The following is a 15,123-nucleotide window of genomic DNA, read 5'->3' on the forward strand; positions in this document are numbered from 1 at the left end:
GCTTCTGATAGCAGTATTGCAGCGAGATGGCCACTTCGGGACTTCACATAGCGGGCCCCTCTCCGTATGAGGAAATGCTTAAGACGCAGCTTACTCACAACTGTTCTGTGATCGAAAATCCACATATGAATGATTCCATGGGCAGCCCTCTGCAGACGCCTCCCAACCGATTACAGAATCAAGAGAGTCGATGGGTACCCCTGGGGTGCGAGTGACTTGAGCACCCAGTGCATGCAGAATTGTTCTTTCTCAAGGGACATGTTTGAACGACAGCGCAATCGAAAATTGAGACGGCATACTCATAGGACAAGATAAGGAAAATATCACTCAAAATACGAAGACAGTAGAGAAGAGCAAACAAAGATCTGTTAGCCCGAGGCACCATAACTTCTAGATCGGGAACCCATTAAGGCGTCAAGTTCCCCAATAGGAAATAACGAAGGCGCAAGTCAAAAAAAACCACAAAGAATAAACCCACGCCCTTGTGAGTTCCCACTTGAGGTTCAAATCATGCGAGATATACTTTCGGAGGTTGTCGGCAAGTGGAGTCTGATACCCCAGAAACGAAACAGAAATGGCGCGTTTCCTGGCATCTTCAAGTACATTCCACACTCCCGGCTGTTCTGCTCTAAAAGTCGTATCAACACATCTTGGCCTTCTTCTCTCACTCTCACTCTTCTGTTCTTAAAAGATATCTTACATTGGAAGTCGCTTGCAATGGCGTCTCCTGAACCTCTTCAGTCCCCCGAAGGACAGACCCGTTTAGTGCGACATTTTGAGGGGCGGTAAGTCACCATATCCATCAGATGAAGAATTGGACTGATGTAAAATAGCTCGATTGATGATCATAGTGCGGCATGGTCTAATCTCTGGGACACTGACAATAGCGATATGTGGGATAGGGGCAAGCCTTCACCCGCGTTGATCGATGCCCTCGAACAAAACCAAGATACCTTCAATCCTATTACAGCTGACGGGCGGAGGAAAAGAGCCCTAGTGCCTGTATGGTTATGTTTTTTTTTAACAAGCCGTATGAATGCCAATCTAACTATGTATAGGGATGTGGGAAAGGCTATGACGTGGTGATGCTCGCTCTACATGGGTTTGATGCATATGGACTGGACGTATCATCAAAAGGAGTTTCTGTCGCAGAGGAGTATGCCGGGAAAGAGCTTCAAAGCCCACAACCATATAATTTTGGAGCTGAGGGAACTGCCCGTGAGAGGGGAAATGTGTCCTTCATCGAGGGTGATTTTTTCAAATCAAAATGGGAAGATGGGAGAAAGTTTGATCTGATTTATGACTATACGGTGAGAATTTACATTTGATACCTATACGCAGTAGAACAACTAATATTTGGTAGTTCCTTTGTGCTCTTCATCCAACGAATCGCCGTGAATGGGCTTCACGCATGGCGGATCTCCTACTTCCGGGAGGCTTATTGATCTGCCTTGAATTCCCTCTCTTCAAGGACTTGAGTCTTCCTGGGCCTCCATGGCCTTTGAAGGGCGTGTATTGGAATCTGCTGGTCGAAGGTGGCGATGGCCTCGTTACCAAAGACCGGGTGATCAGTGATTCTGTGGATGGGTCCTTCGTGAGAAATCTTTACATCAAGCCCGAGACTTCATATGAGAATGGGAAAGGGACAGACATGTTAAGTGTTTATGCTAAGAAGTAATTAACACAATATTTCCATTCAAATATTATATAGGCATCGAATTCGATCCTGGAATTTCCCAGACAATGCTTCTTTTACCGGCCCTTTGTGGTGCAATGTGGTCTTTATGATCCATTATTGTTGTATTGTTCTCAATTCATATATACAAATGACCCTTAGGAAAGGACCCCGTAGCTCCTATCTGGAAGGGTCAGGTGAAGAGTCTTCAGGCCTCGGTGGGCGAGCCAGCAGTCGAAGGGACTGGGGACACTTCTAGCGGCATTCTGAATGAAGAATAGAGCTCTGGGGATTTCGGAATTGTCGAATCTGCTTTCTCGAAACTCTGTCGATTGGGATTGCTGGAGCGGCTTTAGACATAAAAGCCCGTGGGAGATGCAACCTCCTGTTGGGCGAAGGTAGGGGCAAGGTAGATCTAGAGGCGTGTTAGAGAGAGAAACTCGGATCAAGACTAGTATTCACCGGCTCTACTAGGGCACCTGTGGCATCGCGAGGAAGCCCAGAGCGAGGAGCGCGAGTGCCAAACATATTTATGACTGATATACTACTTTGGACGGAAGAATATAGACGTACTTTAATCTAATATAGAGATAAGCGAGCTTTTAAAAGGGCATCTTGGGAGGAGAAGCAGATGCCGATGTCTGCAATAGGAAATCAATAAGGCGTGAGAGCATTGTGTACACGAATGACATACGTTGGAATGAAAATACCCACTGGCCTACCAATATATTACTTGGCCATCATTACCTTGCAAATAGTCTTGTTCGCTTTCCAAATACATACGTTGTATTGGCCCTCAAAATATATAAACCTCTGAAGCATATATACCTGTGTCACGCTATCGTCAAGTATCGCCTGATCAGATTAAACTTTGGTAAGCCAGTGCTACGATTTAAGAGTCTCCATTAATCGGTCCAAAATAATGTATCCATTACCAAAATATAGCAGAAAATATGTGCAAATCCGCAAAATGTAACAAACGAGAGATGCCCACAATATTAACCATTAAGACACTCGTCCGCAAAAACGAGCATGAGACAAAATAACACAAATCAGAGCCAACCCTCTACCGAACAAGCTCCCACTCAGCAACATAAGCCCACGCCATGCCAACACGACCATTCTTAGCCAAGAACTCATCAGCCGTAACACCAACAGCATCCTGATTATCAAAGCTCGTCAAAACAGCCAACTGCAACTTCTGACCCGGAGCACCAAGCATACGAGCTTCAGGCACATCCACATACCACATCTCGCCACCGCCAGCGGGACCCGAGCCGAGTACATGTCTAAAGGGAAGTCTATCGTCCTTGCGTCCATCCACGCCATGGATCATAAGCAGGAATAGACCTGGCAAGGTATTGTGGCTGTGACGTGCTAGCGTCCAGTGTGGACAGAGAAGGCCGAATGAGAAGCGCATTGGACCAGGTGTGCTGACGGAGATGTGCAGGGCTGCTGGTTGGATTGTCTTGCGGCCGATGGAGCGTTTATCGGCGTCACTGTAGACCTTTAGGTGTTCGACGCCGTTTGGCCTTTCTGGGTCCGTGAGGATGTATTCTTGCCAAGTTGGGTTTGGTCGGCCGTCTTCGCGGAAGAAATAATTAGCGTTTGAGGGGAAGTGCTTTAGGCCGAATTCTTCGTTCGGGATTGAGAACATTGCTGGTTCGAAGCGTTGCTTGTAGGGCTTGCCTTCGCCTTCTATGCAACCCGCGCCCCAGCATGTGTCAATTAATTTCCAGCGGCCTCCATCTATTTTGACGGCATTCCAGGCGTGATTTCCATCGAAGGGAGGTACGGGGGAACTTGGGGTGAGTGTGCTGTGCGAGAATCCCTTGCCGTGGCCTCCGACCTTGATGGCTTCCAATCCACCCTTTGTTGCTAGTTCGAGGAAGAGTCCTGCGTATCCTTCACACACTGCTAGACCGGTTGCAAGGGTACTTGCTGGTGTGGAGGGCTGAACGCATTTACCAAAAAAGGCAACGACATCGTAAAAGATGTTATGATGTAGCCAGGTAAAGATCGCGCGGGCCTTGTCTGTAAGGGATGGGAATGGTGCTGTAAGCTCATTTGCCAACCATGCCATATCTTGTGTTGGGAGTGATGCACGAGGATAGCGGGCTGCATGGTTATCCGGGCCTGAGAAGTCTCGGCACACCAAGCACTCCGTATCCGACGAGTGAGCCGGTGGACTTGCTGAAGCTGACGAGCCATTGAAGCGCGGTTTGGTAGCCATGATCTTGGACAGATCTGGGCGAGAACCATGTGGGATTGGTGGTGGAGTACCACCCGGTGGATTGTGGGCTGGAGTGCTACTCGGCTGGGCTGGGATGCTTGGACTCTTATTTCCAAACCCAAGTTGTCTGGCATCGTTGATCCTGGAGGCAGATGGTGGAGGCGGTAATGTTCTCCGGACCGGTAAAGCAGGCCCCTCATCTTCAGCTGCTCCATTCAGATGGGATTGAACTCCAGATGGCTGACGAGGCAGTTGAGGTGTCGGGGCATCATCATTAGTCTGCGGACGAGTAGGCAAACTTGGACGTGAGGGTATGCTTGGACGTGGAGATGGGCTCGGCCGACGTGGCTGATTTGGAGGAGAGGGGCCAGCCGGCTTGGAGCCCGGTAGGTTGATCTTCGAGGTGATTCTGGAGGACAAGTTTCCGAAACTCCTCTTACTAGTAGGTGTAGGCCGCGGAGGCGGCTCTAGGCTAACTTGTTCCTTTGGTCGCTTCGGAGGTAAGGCAGGTAGCTCTGTAGCGCCCCATGCAGGCGCCTTGATGCGATTGTTCCCATTGGAATTCACTGACGTCGAAGATGCATTGCGCCCAGCGGTTGTTGCCGTCGAATTTGTCGAGTATGACGCATCAGAGGTCGTCGAATCCAGGGATGGCCTCCGCGGTCGATCTGTCGGCCTGCGCGGTGGCAGCGAAGGACGAGCTGGAGGAGTGGGAGGAGCCTGGCGATCTGATCTGCGCGTGGGCAAGGGAGGAGGGGGTTTCGGTTTTGGTTTCAGGTCTGGTCGTAGAGTTTCCATGGGAGGCGGTCGCAGGACTGGCCTCTCAGAGCGGTCTTCGGACTGTTCATTTCTGCTGGGCACTCGTGTCGGAGAAACGACTGAATCGTATGAAGGAGGGGGGCTGATAGGCACGCTCCGCTCTGGGGTCGGGCGGAGGAATGGTTCAGGGCCCGGTGGGCGGGCCAGCTGCGACTGGTTCAGGGCGGCGATCCGCTGCTGAATAGAATTAAGCTGCGGCTCTTCGGTCATGGCGCCGGTAGGAGCCTATATTGAGGGCAAAGTGAAGTCGTGTTTCAAAATAGACAGTTGTCGCAAGCTTTAGTCTAAGTACCACCTGGCTTGGCGGGGGCGAAAACAGCCTTGTGTTTGAAACCAGCACTGAGTCACAGATGTGGGTGATTGGGTACAAGTACAGAGTAAAGACACCAACCCCCTACAGTTGAGGTCTAAATGAAAGAGAAAGAAAAAAACAGTTGAGGCTCCAGGAGGGGTCCCCCAATTGGGGGCCAGATCCCGTTTCATGTACCGTGGGTCACGATCTATGAGTTGCGCCTCTTTTTGTTTGTCGCCAAAAGGATGTTGCTCTATATCATAGCCTAATATTAGCTATAATAGTCATGATACCGGCTGTGAATATACTCCTTGGTCGCTTGTACATGTCTGTTCTCTCATAACTTGAAAAATTATGCAGGATTACAGGCCAAGACGAGCACAAGCCAACACGATTGAATAGCTAGTTCCATGCAGCAAAGCCACGTGGAAACATCCAGGAATTAGCAACTCCAAAGCCCTACGAGGACCACACTAGAAAAGCAAGATCAGACGACATATTGTTAAAAATTCACAATGAGGTTTGAGTTGTATTTCCAGAACATCGACCTCCATGACTCGGACTCCCAAACGCCTCAAGGCGGTGAAGCCTCCCAGATGGGATCACAGAAACAAAAGAAAACTAGGTACTTGTATTGATGCATGGTAAAGATGCACCCAAGAAAATGACGAGAAAAACAGTGGGTAGAAGCAACCGTCATCAATGGAGCCTCGAGGTCGTTGACAAGTAACATGAACCTGTCCACAATTCGAGGAAAAGATGAGCACATAAAAAAAGGTCAAGTACATCGTTGGAGAATTGAAAAAAAAAGATCCACAAAGTGGTAGAGCCGTGAGGTTTGAGGGCCAGCGTCGATCATCAACAGCGTAACAATGTACATAATCGTCAGGGCGGACAGTGCTTAGACGTTCTTGTACAGAAGCAAAGGCTCGCCAACGTTCTCGATTTCTGGGATGGTGCACTTTAGGTCGAATGCCTTGGCCAGAACGATTTTGAAGATCTGCGGAGAATTAGCGAATGTGACCTATCAAGCCAGTGGAGTAACATGTCGTGGGGACTTACCTTCTGTACGTTGATACTGTGACTGGTGCTGCTAAAGATGAGACTGGCCTTCATGGCCTTCGCAAAACGTTTGGCCTCGGACGTATTAGCATGCGTAGATCCTAGGAGAGGGAGGCACATACCTGGATCGAGATTTCCTCTTGATCCTCGCGGGGGAAATTAACAAAGTGATCGTATTTGGTGCCAACCAGGAATGGGATGGCAGTCTTATTAAAGCCGCGCCCCTGGCGATACCATTCCTTGATTGAGTTCAATGTGCTCTTGCGAGTAAGGTCGAACATGAACAGAATCGCAACGGCATCATTGCAGACCAGTGGCAGCATATTAACAAACTCACGCTGACCACCAAGATCCCAAATCGAAAAGGTAATTTCTGTGTTTCGAATAGAGATGGTTTTTTCCATGAAGTTCACACCTGTTGGGTCATTAGAATGGTGCTGCATGACCACAGGTAATTCAACTTACCCAATGTCTGGATGTAATCTTCATCCCAGCTTCCCTCAACATATTTAACCATCAAGCTAGTCTTTCCGATCTGGGCATCACCCACCATGCCAACCTTAATTACCACACTATTCTTCGAAGCCTGCGAACCTTGTCCCTGTCGCTGGACTTCTTGCTGTTGCGGCTGGGAAACACCAGGGCGCTCCGTACCACTGGATAATCCGGAACCGGGTCTGGAGTTTGGCACAGGGAGTTGGTGGCTGAGAGAGGGGGACGAGTGCTGGCGAGTGAACTGATCCGTGTCCTGAGCGGCGTATTCGGGGGCAGAGTGATGGAAGTCAGTGGATCGGGAGTGGTAGTGAGCCTTGGAATCGCTGTTATAGCCATTGTTGATAGTGGCGCGAGCAGTGTGGTCAGAAGCCGGCTCTTCAACATTGACGCTGACCGGTGCGTGCTGCTCCAGAGGTTGCTCGGGTGGGACCTCCTGTACCTGGGCTGGTTCCTGGATCTGCTCCTGAGCCAGTGGTGTCATATCCTCGGGGGCAACGTGCTCAGGGTCTGCAACTGCAACCTCGGGGGCAATAGGAGGCTCCGAGATGTGCTGCTGAGGGAACTCCATATTGGCGCTTAAGATCTGTATCGGAGTTGAGTTGAGAGGTGTAACCTGTTGGACGCGCCCTGATTGTCAGCATGAGTAAGACAAGACCTTTGAAGCCAGGGGACTTACCGACCCAAAGTGCTGAGATTCCAGCCCAATCTAGCAGAATTGCATATGTAGTAGTGTGTGCAAGGGATTGTGTCAAGAAAATTGAGGCAGAAAGATGTGTTGATGTCGGGAGGTGGAGTTGTCCCTGAGAGTAAACAACCTGGAATTCAGACGAAGGGCAACGAGAGAACAAGGGAGTGTGGCTGAAATGAGGCCAACAAGCAATTACAATCAGACTGAAAAGGAATATCTCCAGCCAATATCCAAGCAAGTCCAAAGTCAAACACCCTCAGCTCAAGGCGGGCAGCTGGGATCTGACGCTAGTCCGCGATAGGACTAGCGCCACCTCTCTTGCCAAAATCCACGGGAAAAAAAGTTCTTATCGCACACCCCTCTACATTACACTTCTCTCTACTCTGTTAGTTTTACAGATTCAAGATGTCCAAGAGAAGTGCCGAGACCGATGAGCAGACTGCTCTCAAGGCCGGAGAGCGGCCAATTGCAGAGGTCCCCATGGACGAAGCGGGGGAGTTCGAGGACGAATTTGAGGATGAGTTCGAGAGCGAGGACGAGATCCTAGAGGCCGGTGTCGATGGTCGCCCGGATGCTGAGCGCGAGGAAGAAGAGAAGGGTGCGCATTGTCCCCGCGAACCTGAAGGTACCATAAGAGAGTGGCTTACTGACTTTTCATCGTTTTATAGAGGCTATGGATGTGGACAAGGAAACCTTCATTCCTGGACGAACGAAACTGGCACCTGGCGAGACGCTGTCTCCCGATCCTTCTACTTACGATATGCTCCACACACTCAGCACACCCTGGCCCTGTCTCTCCTTCGACATTGTCCACGACACACTCGGTGACAACCGCAAGACCTACCCCGCCACTGTCTACGCCGTCACCGGTACACAAGCAGAGGGCGCCAAGCAGAAGGATAACGAGCTGATGGTCCTCAAGATGAGCGGTCTCAGCAGAATGGAGAAGGAGGGCGAAGATTCAGAGAGCGACTCCGACGACGACGACATGGGCGAGCCCATCCTCGAGCACAAGTCGATACCTCTGGGCTCAACCACAAACCGCATTCGCACCCACCAAACACCTAACCAGTCCGGAGACTACTCCAAGCCCCCACAGACCTTGACTGCGACCATGCTAGAGAACTCCCAGGTGGTAATCCACGACGTCACCGCCCACCTTTCCAGCTTCGATGTCCCTGGTACCGTTCTTCCTCCTTCGGCTTCCAAACCTCTTTCCACCCTGCGCATGCACAAGTCCGAGGGATATGCGCTTGACTGGTCCCCTCTCCAGCCTCTCGGAAAGCTGTTGACCGGTGACAACGACGGATTGATCTACGCCACTACCCGCACCGAGGGCGGCGGCTGGGTCACCGACACCCGCCCATTCACTGGCCACGCTTCCTCAATTGAAGAATTGCAGTGGTCTCCCAACGAGCGCAACGTTTTCGCATCTGCCAGCAGCGACGGTAGTGTCAAGGTGTGGGATGTGCGATCCAAGTCGCGCAAGCCCGCTGTTGACGTTCAGGTTTCCAACACCGATGTCAACGTCATGACCTGGTCTAACCAGACCGCTCACCTTCTGGCAACCGGTGCCGATGATGGACAGTGGGCTGTTTGGGACTTGCGTCACTGGAAGCCCAATGCTGCCGCTCCCTCTGCCCAGATTACCTCCACCCCCGTTGCATCATTTGACTTCCACAAGGAGCCCATCACCAGTATCGAATGGCACCCCTCAGACGACAGTGTGGTGGCCGTTGGCTCGGCCGACAACACTGTCACCCTTTGGGATTTGGCTGTCGAGTTGGACGACGAGGAGAGCAAGGCAGCCAACCTGGCTGACATTCCTTCGCAACTTCTGTTCGTGCATTACATGGAATCTGTCAAGGAGGTCCACTGGCAGGCGCAGATGCCCGGTACGCTGATGGCGACCGGTAGCAATGGGTTCAGGTATGTGCAATCGACAAGCCGACCTTTAAACTTAACTAACTCGGCCATAGTGTTTTCAAGACCATCAGTGTCTAAACAAAAAGTATCTACACTCCGACCAACTCGGGAATTTCATGTGCCATGTCTTGCTCATATACCATTCGAATTCTGTGGATTTTTTGCTCATTATGCCCGGAGTTGGACCCTTGAGATGGTAAGGGTGACAAAAAGATGTCTATATCTGGGCATAACATACATAAATAGAGATTATGATTCATCTGATTCTAAGATTGGTCCTCTCGATTCAATCATACCTAGTTCCACACCGTTTCAACGGTAAATCCAACTATGAGCGCTTTCTCCATCAATAGCTCAGCGGAATTATCTCCACAATTCCGCCTCAGCCGAGGCCAGAGCTATGGAGGGGGAGGGGCAACTGCAATGCAAAACATACTTAGTACGTCCAGTTCACGACCAGCCCACCTCTGTAACCATTACTTCCACAGAGATGCACTATCCACACGTTTCAAATTCATTTAGTAAACTCGGAATAGATGATGTACACAGTACAAGGCGTCAACAGGGATATATGCACCTAATTTAGTCCTAAGTCACTCTGGCCACAGAATGGACCGTGCTAGATCTGCGCCATTAATCTACAATACCGACAATGTTTCTAATAATTAGTATCTGGTAATAGTAACCGCCCGGCGCTCGTCTGGGACCGAGTCGGGTGCGACCGTTGCTGGCTGGCCAGTCGGTTGAATGATCCTTCAGTGGATGGTAGATGTGGATGCTGGCGGGTTATTATATTTTCTACTATTACTATTACAATAGCTATCTTAATGCTATATTTACGTGTGTAGTATATTTAGTATGATACACTCAACTCACCCTGAATGCAAATCAAAACCAATGACATAACCCGCACCGAATATTTGCTTCTTCGAAACGAAGTACTCGGCGGCCGAGTCCAGAGTCGATCATGGAAGATCGACCTTGGCATCACTGTATGGAGGTTCTGGCTGTGCATCGTGGCGATGCGAGAGTTTGGAAGGATTTGATTTGATCGTTTTGTGTCAGTGCGAGCCTTGCGCATAGGTTTAGCGCATAGCGCATAGGTGCATGGTACATATACATGTGCATGTAAGTTAAGAGTGCTGTAACATCAGTTCAGCCGAGTATAGTGTTATGGTCTTACAATTGTGTATGTGGATTGGTTGACGTGGAGAGGAGAGTGGGTTTAACGGGTTAGGTATGACATGCATAGTCTGATATGTACTGGATACTGGATACTGGATACTTGCTTGGGGGCTTTGTTATGTTTTACGGGTATTGTACTGTTGTGCTTGTGTTGCCGGGAATGACAGTTTAGTATGAGTAGAGTGTAGAGTAGAAAGTAGGGGCAATATTGTAGGAATGAAATGATTCTATAGATTGTATTGTACCTTGCTAACCTATCTATATTTACGCCAGAACTAACAGGCATTATGTATTTCCAGTAAGCTAGTGGCGTGGTTATAACATTCCAATTAAGTGTTCAGTGTTGTGCAGCATGCCACTACACTGCACTCATACACACCCATACGCAAGGTACATCGTACTGTAACACATCCAAAGACAAAGACAGGCAAAATCACACGATCTGATCTACGTCGGCGAAGTCTGCTCCTATCCAATCCCAAGAGTGTAAATGTACATCCACTCCTTCTAGTAGTGCAAAGCAGACTGCATACACAAATACTTTACGGTGATAATACAGCTAATGCACGCCCGAACCTAGCCCCGTCAATCACATTAGATCAAACTACACAGGTGCACGTTTTGTGGATTTGAAAGGACCCGAAACAGGGCTAAAATAGCTCCATTTTTGTGTCGGCTTTTCTCCGGGACTCTGGATTCTCTGATATTATCCTATGGTTGTATGTATTGTAAATTACAGCAGCCTCTCGGGAAATGTCGCGATAATCACCCGTTATCAGAACATCAAGCGCCGGTTTGTTTCAGTGTTCTCTTTTGTTAAGTCGATTATTACATGTACATGATTAAATGGCTGAAAGCTGGATTCGCAGATTCTTGCCGAATACTGACTAACATCCTAATTATATCTTGGTCTGTGTGGATGTGGTGTTAGCGCTGGATCATCCCGTCCTCGCGCCACCAAGTTACAGTATTTCCAGCACTGTTCACTGTTCCTGGGTACGTGTAGGCCCGAACTCAGCTGCAGCCTTGCAATTGGCAGCATTACATCCTTTCTGATCCGACCATACGCCCACTCTAAACTTTGATCGTCCACGCAGGGACTCGATTGTCCAGTCAGGTATGTTTTGGCGCCTGTGCGGACTTTGCTTTCCGGCTGTATCTAATGTTGCGTTCGCCTGATTATTGTACTGCCGCACAATTATTTCGCTACTGTAGAGTATTCTGCTCGGCAAAACCGATAACTAAACTCGATTCTAGATTGTAAATTAATCGATCTAATTATTCATGGTCATAGCCCAGCGTTATCTTCAGAAATCCATGATAGCTTAGTGCACATGTACTTATCACCCCATACCTATCTGCGGCCGAGCCCGACACTATTTCCACTTCCTACTATCTGCCTTACGCGTTTCAGCTTGACATCTGGTTGGACGATCCGTTGGAATGTGTCGGAATATGGTCTTGCGAATTGCCGGTATGGTATAGTATTCTCCAGCACTCCGTAATTCTGTTCCCATTTCCATACAGTACCTCGTCTCGGGCTTCGGCGCTGATCATCCGTGACGTGGCTGTCACTCTCCTGTCTCCTGCAGAAGCGGCCTTATAACAATCTAACAATCTAATCATCTAATCATCTACGGAGGTACATAACTGCCATGACGACGGTGGATGCCATAGCATATACTGTATTGGCTGGCATAAATGAATCGGTGCCTTTCTATCTTTCATCCCCTGCCATGATTGCATCTCTTCTTGTTGATCGTTGAGGTCATCCTCGTACATGTATGAGGGATACCTAAGCCGTTCATGATATCCTTGTGGACCTATGACGCATAAGGTGAGATAGTCATAGCCCAAGGCCAGTGTTGGAGGCGAAGCCTGAGCCGCAGTGCATCGGCATGGGCATTGTTAGAGGTATAGGTTTAAATAGGAATATTCATGCGAATGAAATTTACAGGAATTCATGTCCCATAGGAGGAAACTTCTACCTCGATGCAACCAGCAACTTGCTACTATAGCAGGTCGTCCCACGTACCTGACCTAAGTATGGACAAGTAACTTATGGAGTCCAGTTCTAGTTACCGTGCGGATCGGGCCATAGTCAAGGGCCACCCGCAGACCGGGGACCAAGTCCGGAGTAGCCAGTATCATAGTAAGTAAATGTATCAAGATCCCAACTGACAGATGTGCTCTGTAAACCATTCTTCACAAATAAAAATACCGACCGGAAACCCGGATAAACAAAACATCCCCAGCACTGGCTACATCGGAGGATTTCTGGCATTGCCCCTGCCTGATCATTTGTCGATTTATATTAATTACTATAATCACTTTGACCTAGTTAACACTTAACTTGAGTAGTTACTAGGCTAGGTACTTGTATCGTCTGGCGCTGTAACTAGTGTTTCATGGCTTGTAATCTATAACCTATGAGTGTCCGTCCAGTCTAGCCATTGCAATCCAACATCCAAGACCTACACTAGACAAACTAGACAATATTATTTCTTCTAATCTACTCTAATTACTCATCCCTGGAGATTGAGATTGAGATTGAGATTGGTTGTGCGGATGATACACGGAGAAATCAACGGCGAAGCGCGAGGATGTCCTTGCTGCATTCCTTTTTTTGGGATGGTTGGTTTGGTTTTGGTTACCTAGTTACCTGGATTGGTTAGTGTACTTTACTTTGTACTTGTGTACAGCTGCATAATGGGATAATGTCAGCGGCGTCTTTTGCCCTTGTTACTATACTGTATCTGTAGCTGTAATGGGAAGTCGGCTTTGTCTCCGAGCTTGTTGTTTCTTCATGGTCTTGGACCTGCATTTGGGATGGTCAGGGCGCTTTTGCTTTGGGATTGGCTTTCAGTGTGGGTGGATTGAATTGACTGTTTTGGCTGGAGGAAATGTGGCCTGAGAGTGAACTGTCATGCTTTGCGTAACCTCGTGTCTTGTTCCGTGTTTGGTGAACCGTGTCTTGGGATGGCGTTGCACGATGCTCTAAGAGTTTAGCCAAGACATGTCTTGTTTAGTTGCCCTGACACTAGATACTGGACAAGAAACACCGGTATTGGGGTAGATTGAACGGGTAGCTCGCCGGTGGGCTTGTCTTGTAGCCTATTATATTAGCATAGTGATATACGATATTGTGGCTGATCTAGGTGACAATGTCCATTAAAGACACTCATATTAAGCACTTATTCCCCTAGGCATACTTATGTGTACCCGATGATCAACCCACGTAGCATGGCTGATCCTCGCCGTGTTTCATTTGTCGCTCGACCATCCCTGACTCATTTCGGGTCACCTGCAGCGTCCTTAGACTCGCTCTAGTGTCCTAGTTCGACTAGCGCCGTTGTCGAGTCTGGGGAATTCTGCAAACGAGATGTCCGTGCGACAATTCGGGAAAGAAACATTCCCGGAAAATAAATTTGGGACCACCCTGAACCAATCTGGAGGAGCATTCGGATGGCCCGGGCGAAGAAATGTTTGTCCAATTGCCGTGTGACACCATTCTTTGTCTATCTCTGTCTCTCGGAGTTCCCAGATATCCGCATTGGCGGCATTGCGGCATTGAAATTGTCAGACATAGATCGTCCGAGTGACCCCAGATCCGAGTCCAGTGGTCGGCTGGAAGTCCAATGGTTTCATTGTCGCCAAACTCAAAACGGCGTGGCGCAACGTGCGTGGGTCGAACGGGAATGGCATTCTAGAAAGATATGCCAGATTCCGGGGTTACCCCGAAAGTCTGGGGCAAAAAAGGAGGAAATGTGTTGGGACTGGAAACGTGGCCTGCACTTAGGAACCGGAGGTTATCCCTTGCGGGCACGAGCATTTGAGTGGACGGGTATGGGGGCAATCCCCCACACGAACCCTCTTTTGACTCTCCCCCACAAAAATGGCGCAAATGTATGGATTGGAATCAGCCCCAGAAATGAGTGCATTCAGTAAACCAATGAATATCAGTGAATGTTGTCACGAGGTGTGCTGACATATATGATTTCATCTAGTACGCAGTACTGTACATATGTGGTGTACGCAGAGTACGGTTATTACCGGAGTGGTACTCGGGCCCGCTCCGATATCAGCCCACGTATTTAGCAATACACTACTGTACCCTGTATAATTATACCGTAAACTACACTCAGACCGTGCGTGTGTATAAGTTTAGTCTACGCTGCTTTCGGTATTACCCTGGGTAATCGTGCCACTCTGATTGGTCACTTACCCCGTGTCTGCCCCACTATGGTATCAGTACCGTCCCATCTGGCCCATCGCCCTGAGGCCGTTGCCTCGCAGGTACCCCCGGTGTACCTCGGACGGTAGTATTGGTCTAGCATCGCCACTCGGACCTCCTGATGGGTACTTCCCCAGTACTTTCCCCATTACTGCCACCAGGTACCTACTCTACAGCTTCGCAATCTCGCAACTTCTTCTTCTCTCTTTCATCCTTCCTCATCTTCGTCTTCGTCTTCCCCGTCTCTGTCGTCGTTGCTGGCTTATCATTGTCTACCCGTCCCGTTATCTCCGGCTTACCCCAACGCCTGTAACAATTCCCTCAGATGCGCCAGTTTGATCCAGATTCACTTTAACTGAGACGACTTCATGTGAGTGATCTATCTGGGCTCTGCTGCTCTCTGCAGCTACTAGCCTGGCCCGATTCGCTGATGTGCCCGACCTCAAAGACGTCAACACTAGCCTCCCGCGATACCGGCCGCAGGTCCTCTTATCCTGACAAGATACCCTCGGAC

General features: G+C 49.1%; 4 protein-coding genes across 4 annotated transcripts; 2 read left to right on the plus strand and 2 right to left on the minus strand.

The window, feature by feature from the left end:
• Window positions 1-717: 717 nt before the first annotated feature.
• N7508_010562 (S-adenosyl-L-methionine-dependent methyltransferase) lies at window positions 718-1,678 on the plus strand (the record flags this gene model as incomplete). The annotated part of the gene is made up of 4 exons (XM_058468622.1): window positions 718-785; window positions 834-1,002; window positions 1,059-1,310; window positions 1,364-1,678. The coding sequence occupies 4 exons, from the start codon at window positions 718-720 to the stop codon at window positions 1,676-1,678; spliced, it is 804 nt and encodes a 267-aa protein (XP_058316468.1).
• Window positions 1,679-2,741: 1,063 nt separating this feature from the next.
• N7508_010563 (uncharacterized protein) lies at window positions 2,742-4,937 on the minus strand (the record flags this gene model as incomplete). Its single annotated transcript, XM_058468623.1, has 1 exon — window positions 2,742-4,937. One exon carries the CDS (start codon window positions 4,935-4,937, stop codon window positions 2,742-2,744), a length of 2,196 nt encoding a protein of 731 aa, XP_058316469.1.
• Window positions 4,938-5,920: 983 nt separating this feature from the next.
• Window positions 5,921-7,144, minus strand: N7508_010564 (Spg1/Tem1 GTP-binding protein; the record flags this gene model as incomplete). The annotated part of the gene is made up of 4 exons (XM_058468624.1): window positions 5,921-6,019; window positions 6,082-6,156; window positions 6,204-6,496; window positions 6,547-7,144. The coding sequence occupies 4 exons, from the start codon at window positions 7,142-7,144 to the stop codon at window positions 5,921-5,923; spliced, it is 1,065 nt and encodes a 354-aa protein (XP_058316470.1).
• A 525-nt stretch (window positions 7,145-7,669) lies between these two features.
• N7508_010565 (ribosome biosynthesis protein RRB1) lies at window positions 7,670-9,268 on the plus strand (the record flags this gene model as incomplete). Its single annotated transcript, XM_058468625.1, has 3 exons — window positions 7,670-7,889; window positions 7,933-9,193; window positions 9,244-9,268. The coding sequence occupies 3 exons, from the start codon at window positions 7,670-7,672 to the stop codon at window positions 9,266-9,268; spliced, it is 1,506 nt and encodes a 501-aa protein (XP_058316471.1).
• Between the last annotated feature and the right edge of the window lie 5,855 nt (window positions 9,269-15,123).

The sequence above is a fragment of the Penicillium antarcticum genome (genome assembly GCF_028974205.1).
Source record: "Penicillium antarcticum strain IBT 31339 chromosome Unknown utg000009l_segment0_segment0, whole genome shotgun sequence".
In the NCBI taxonomy this organism is placed as follows: domain Eukaryota; kingdom Fungi; phylum Ascomycota; class Eurotiomycetes; order Eurotiales; family Aspergillaceae; genus Penicillium; species Penicillium antarcticum.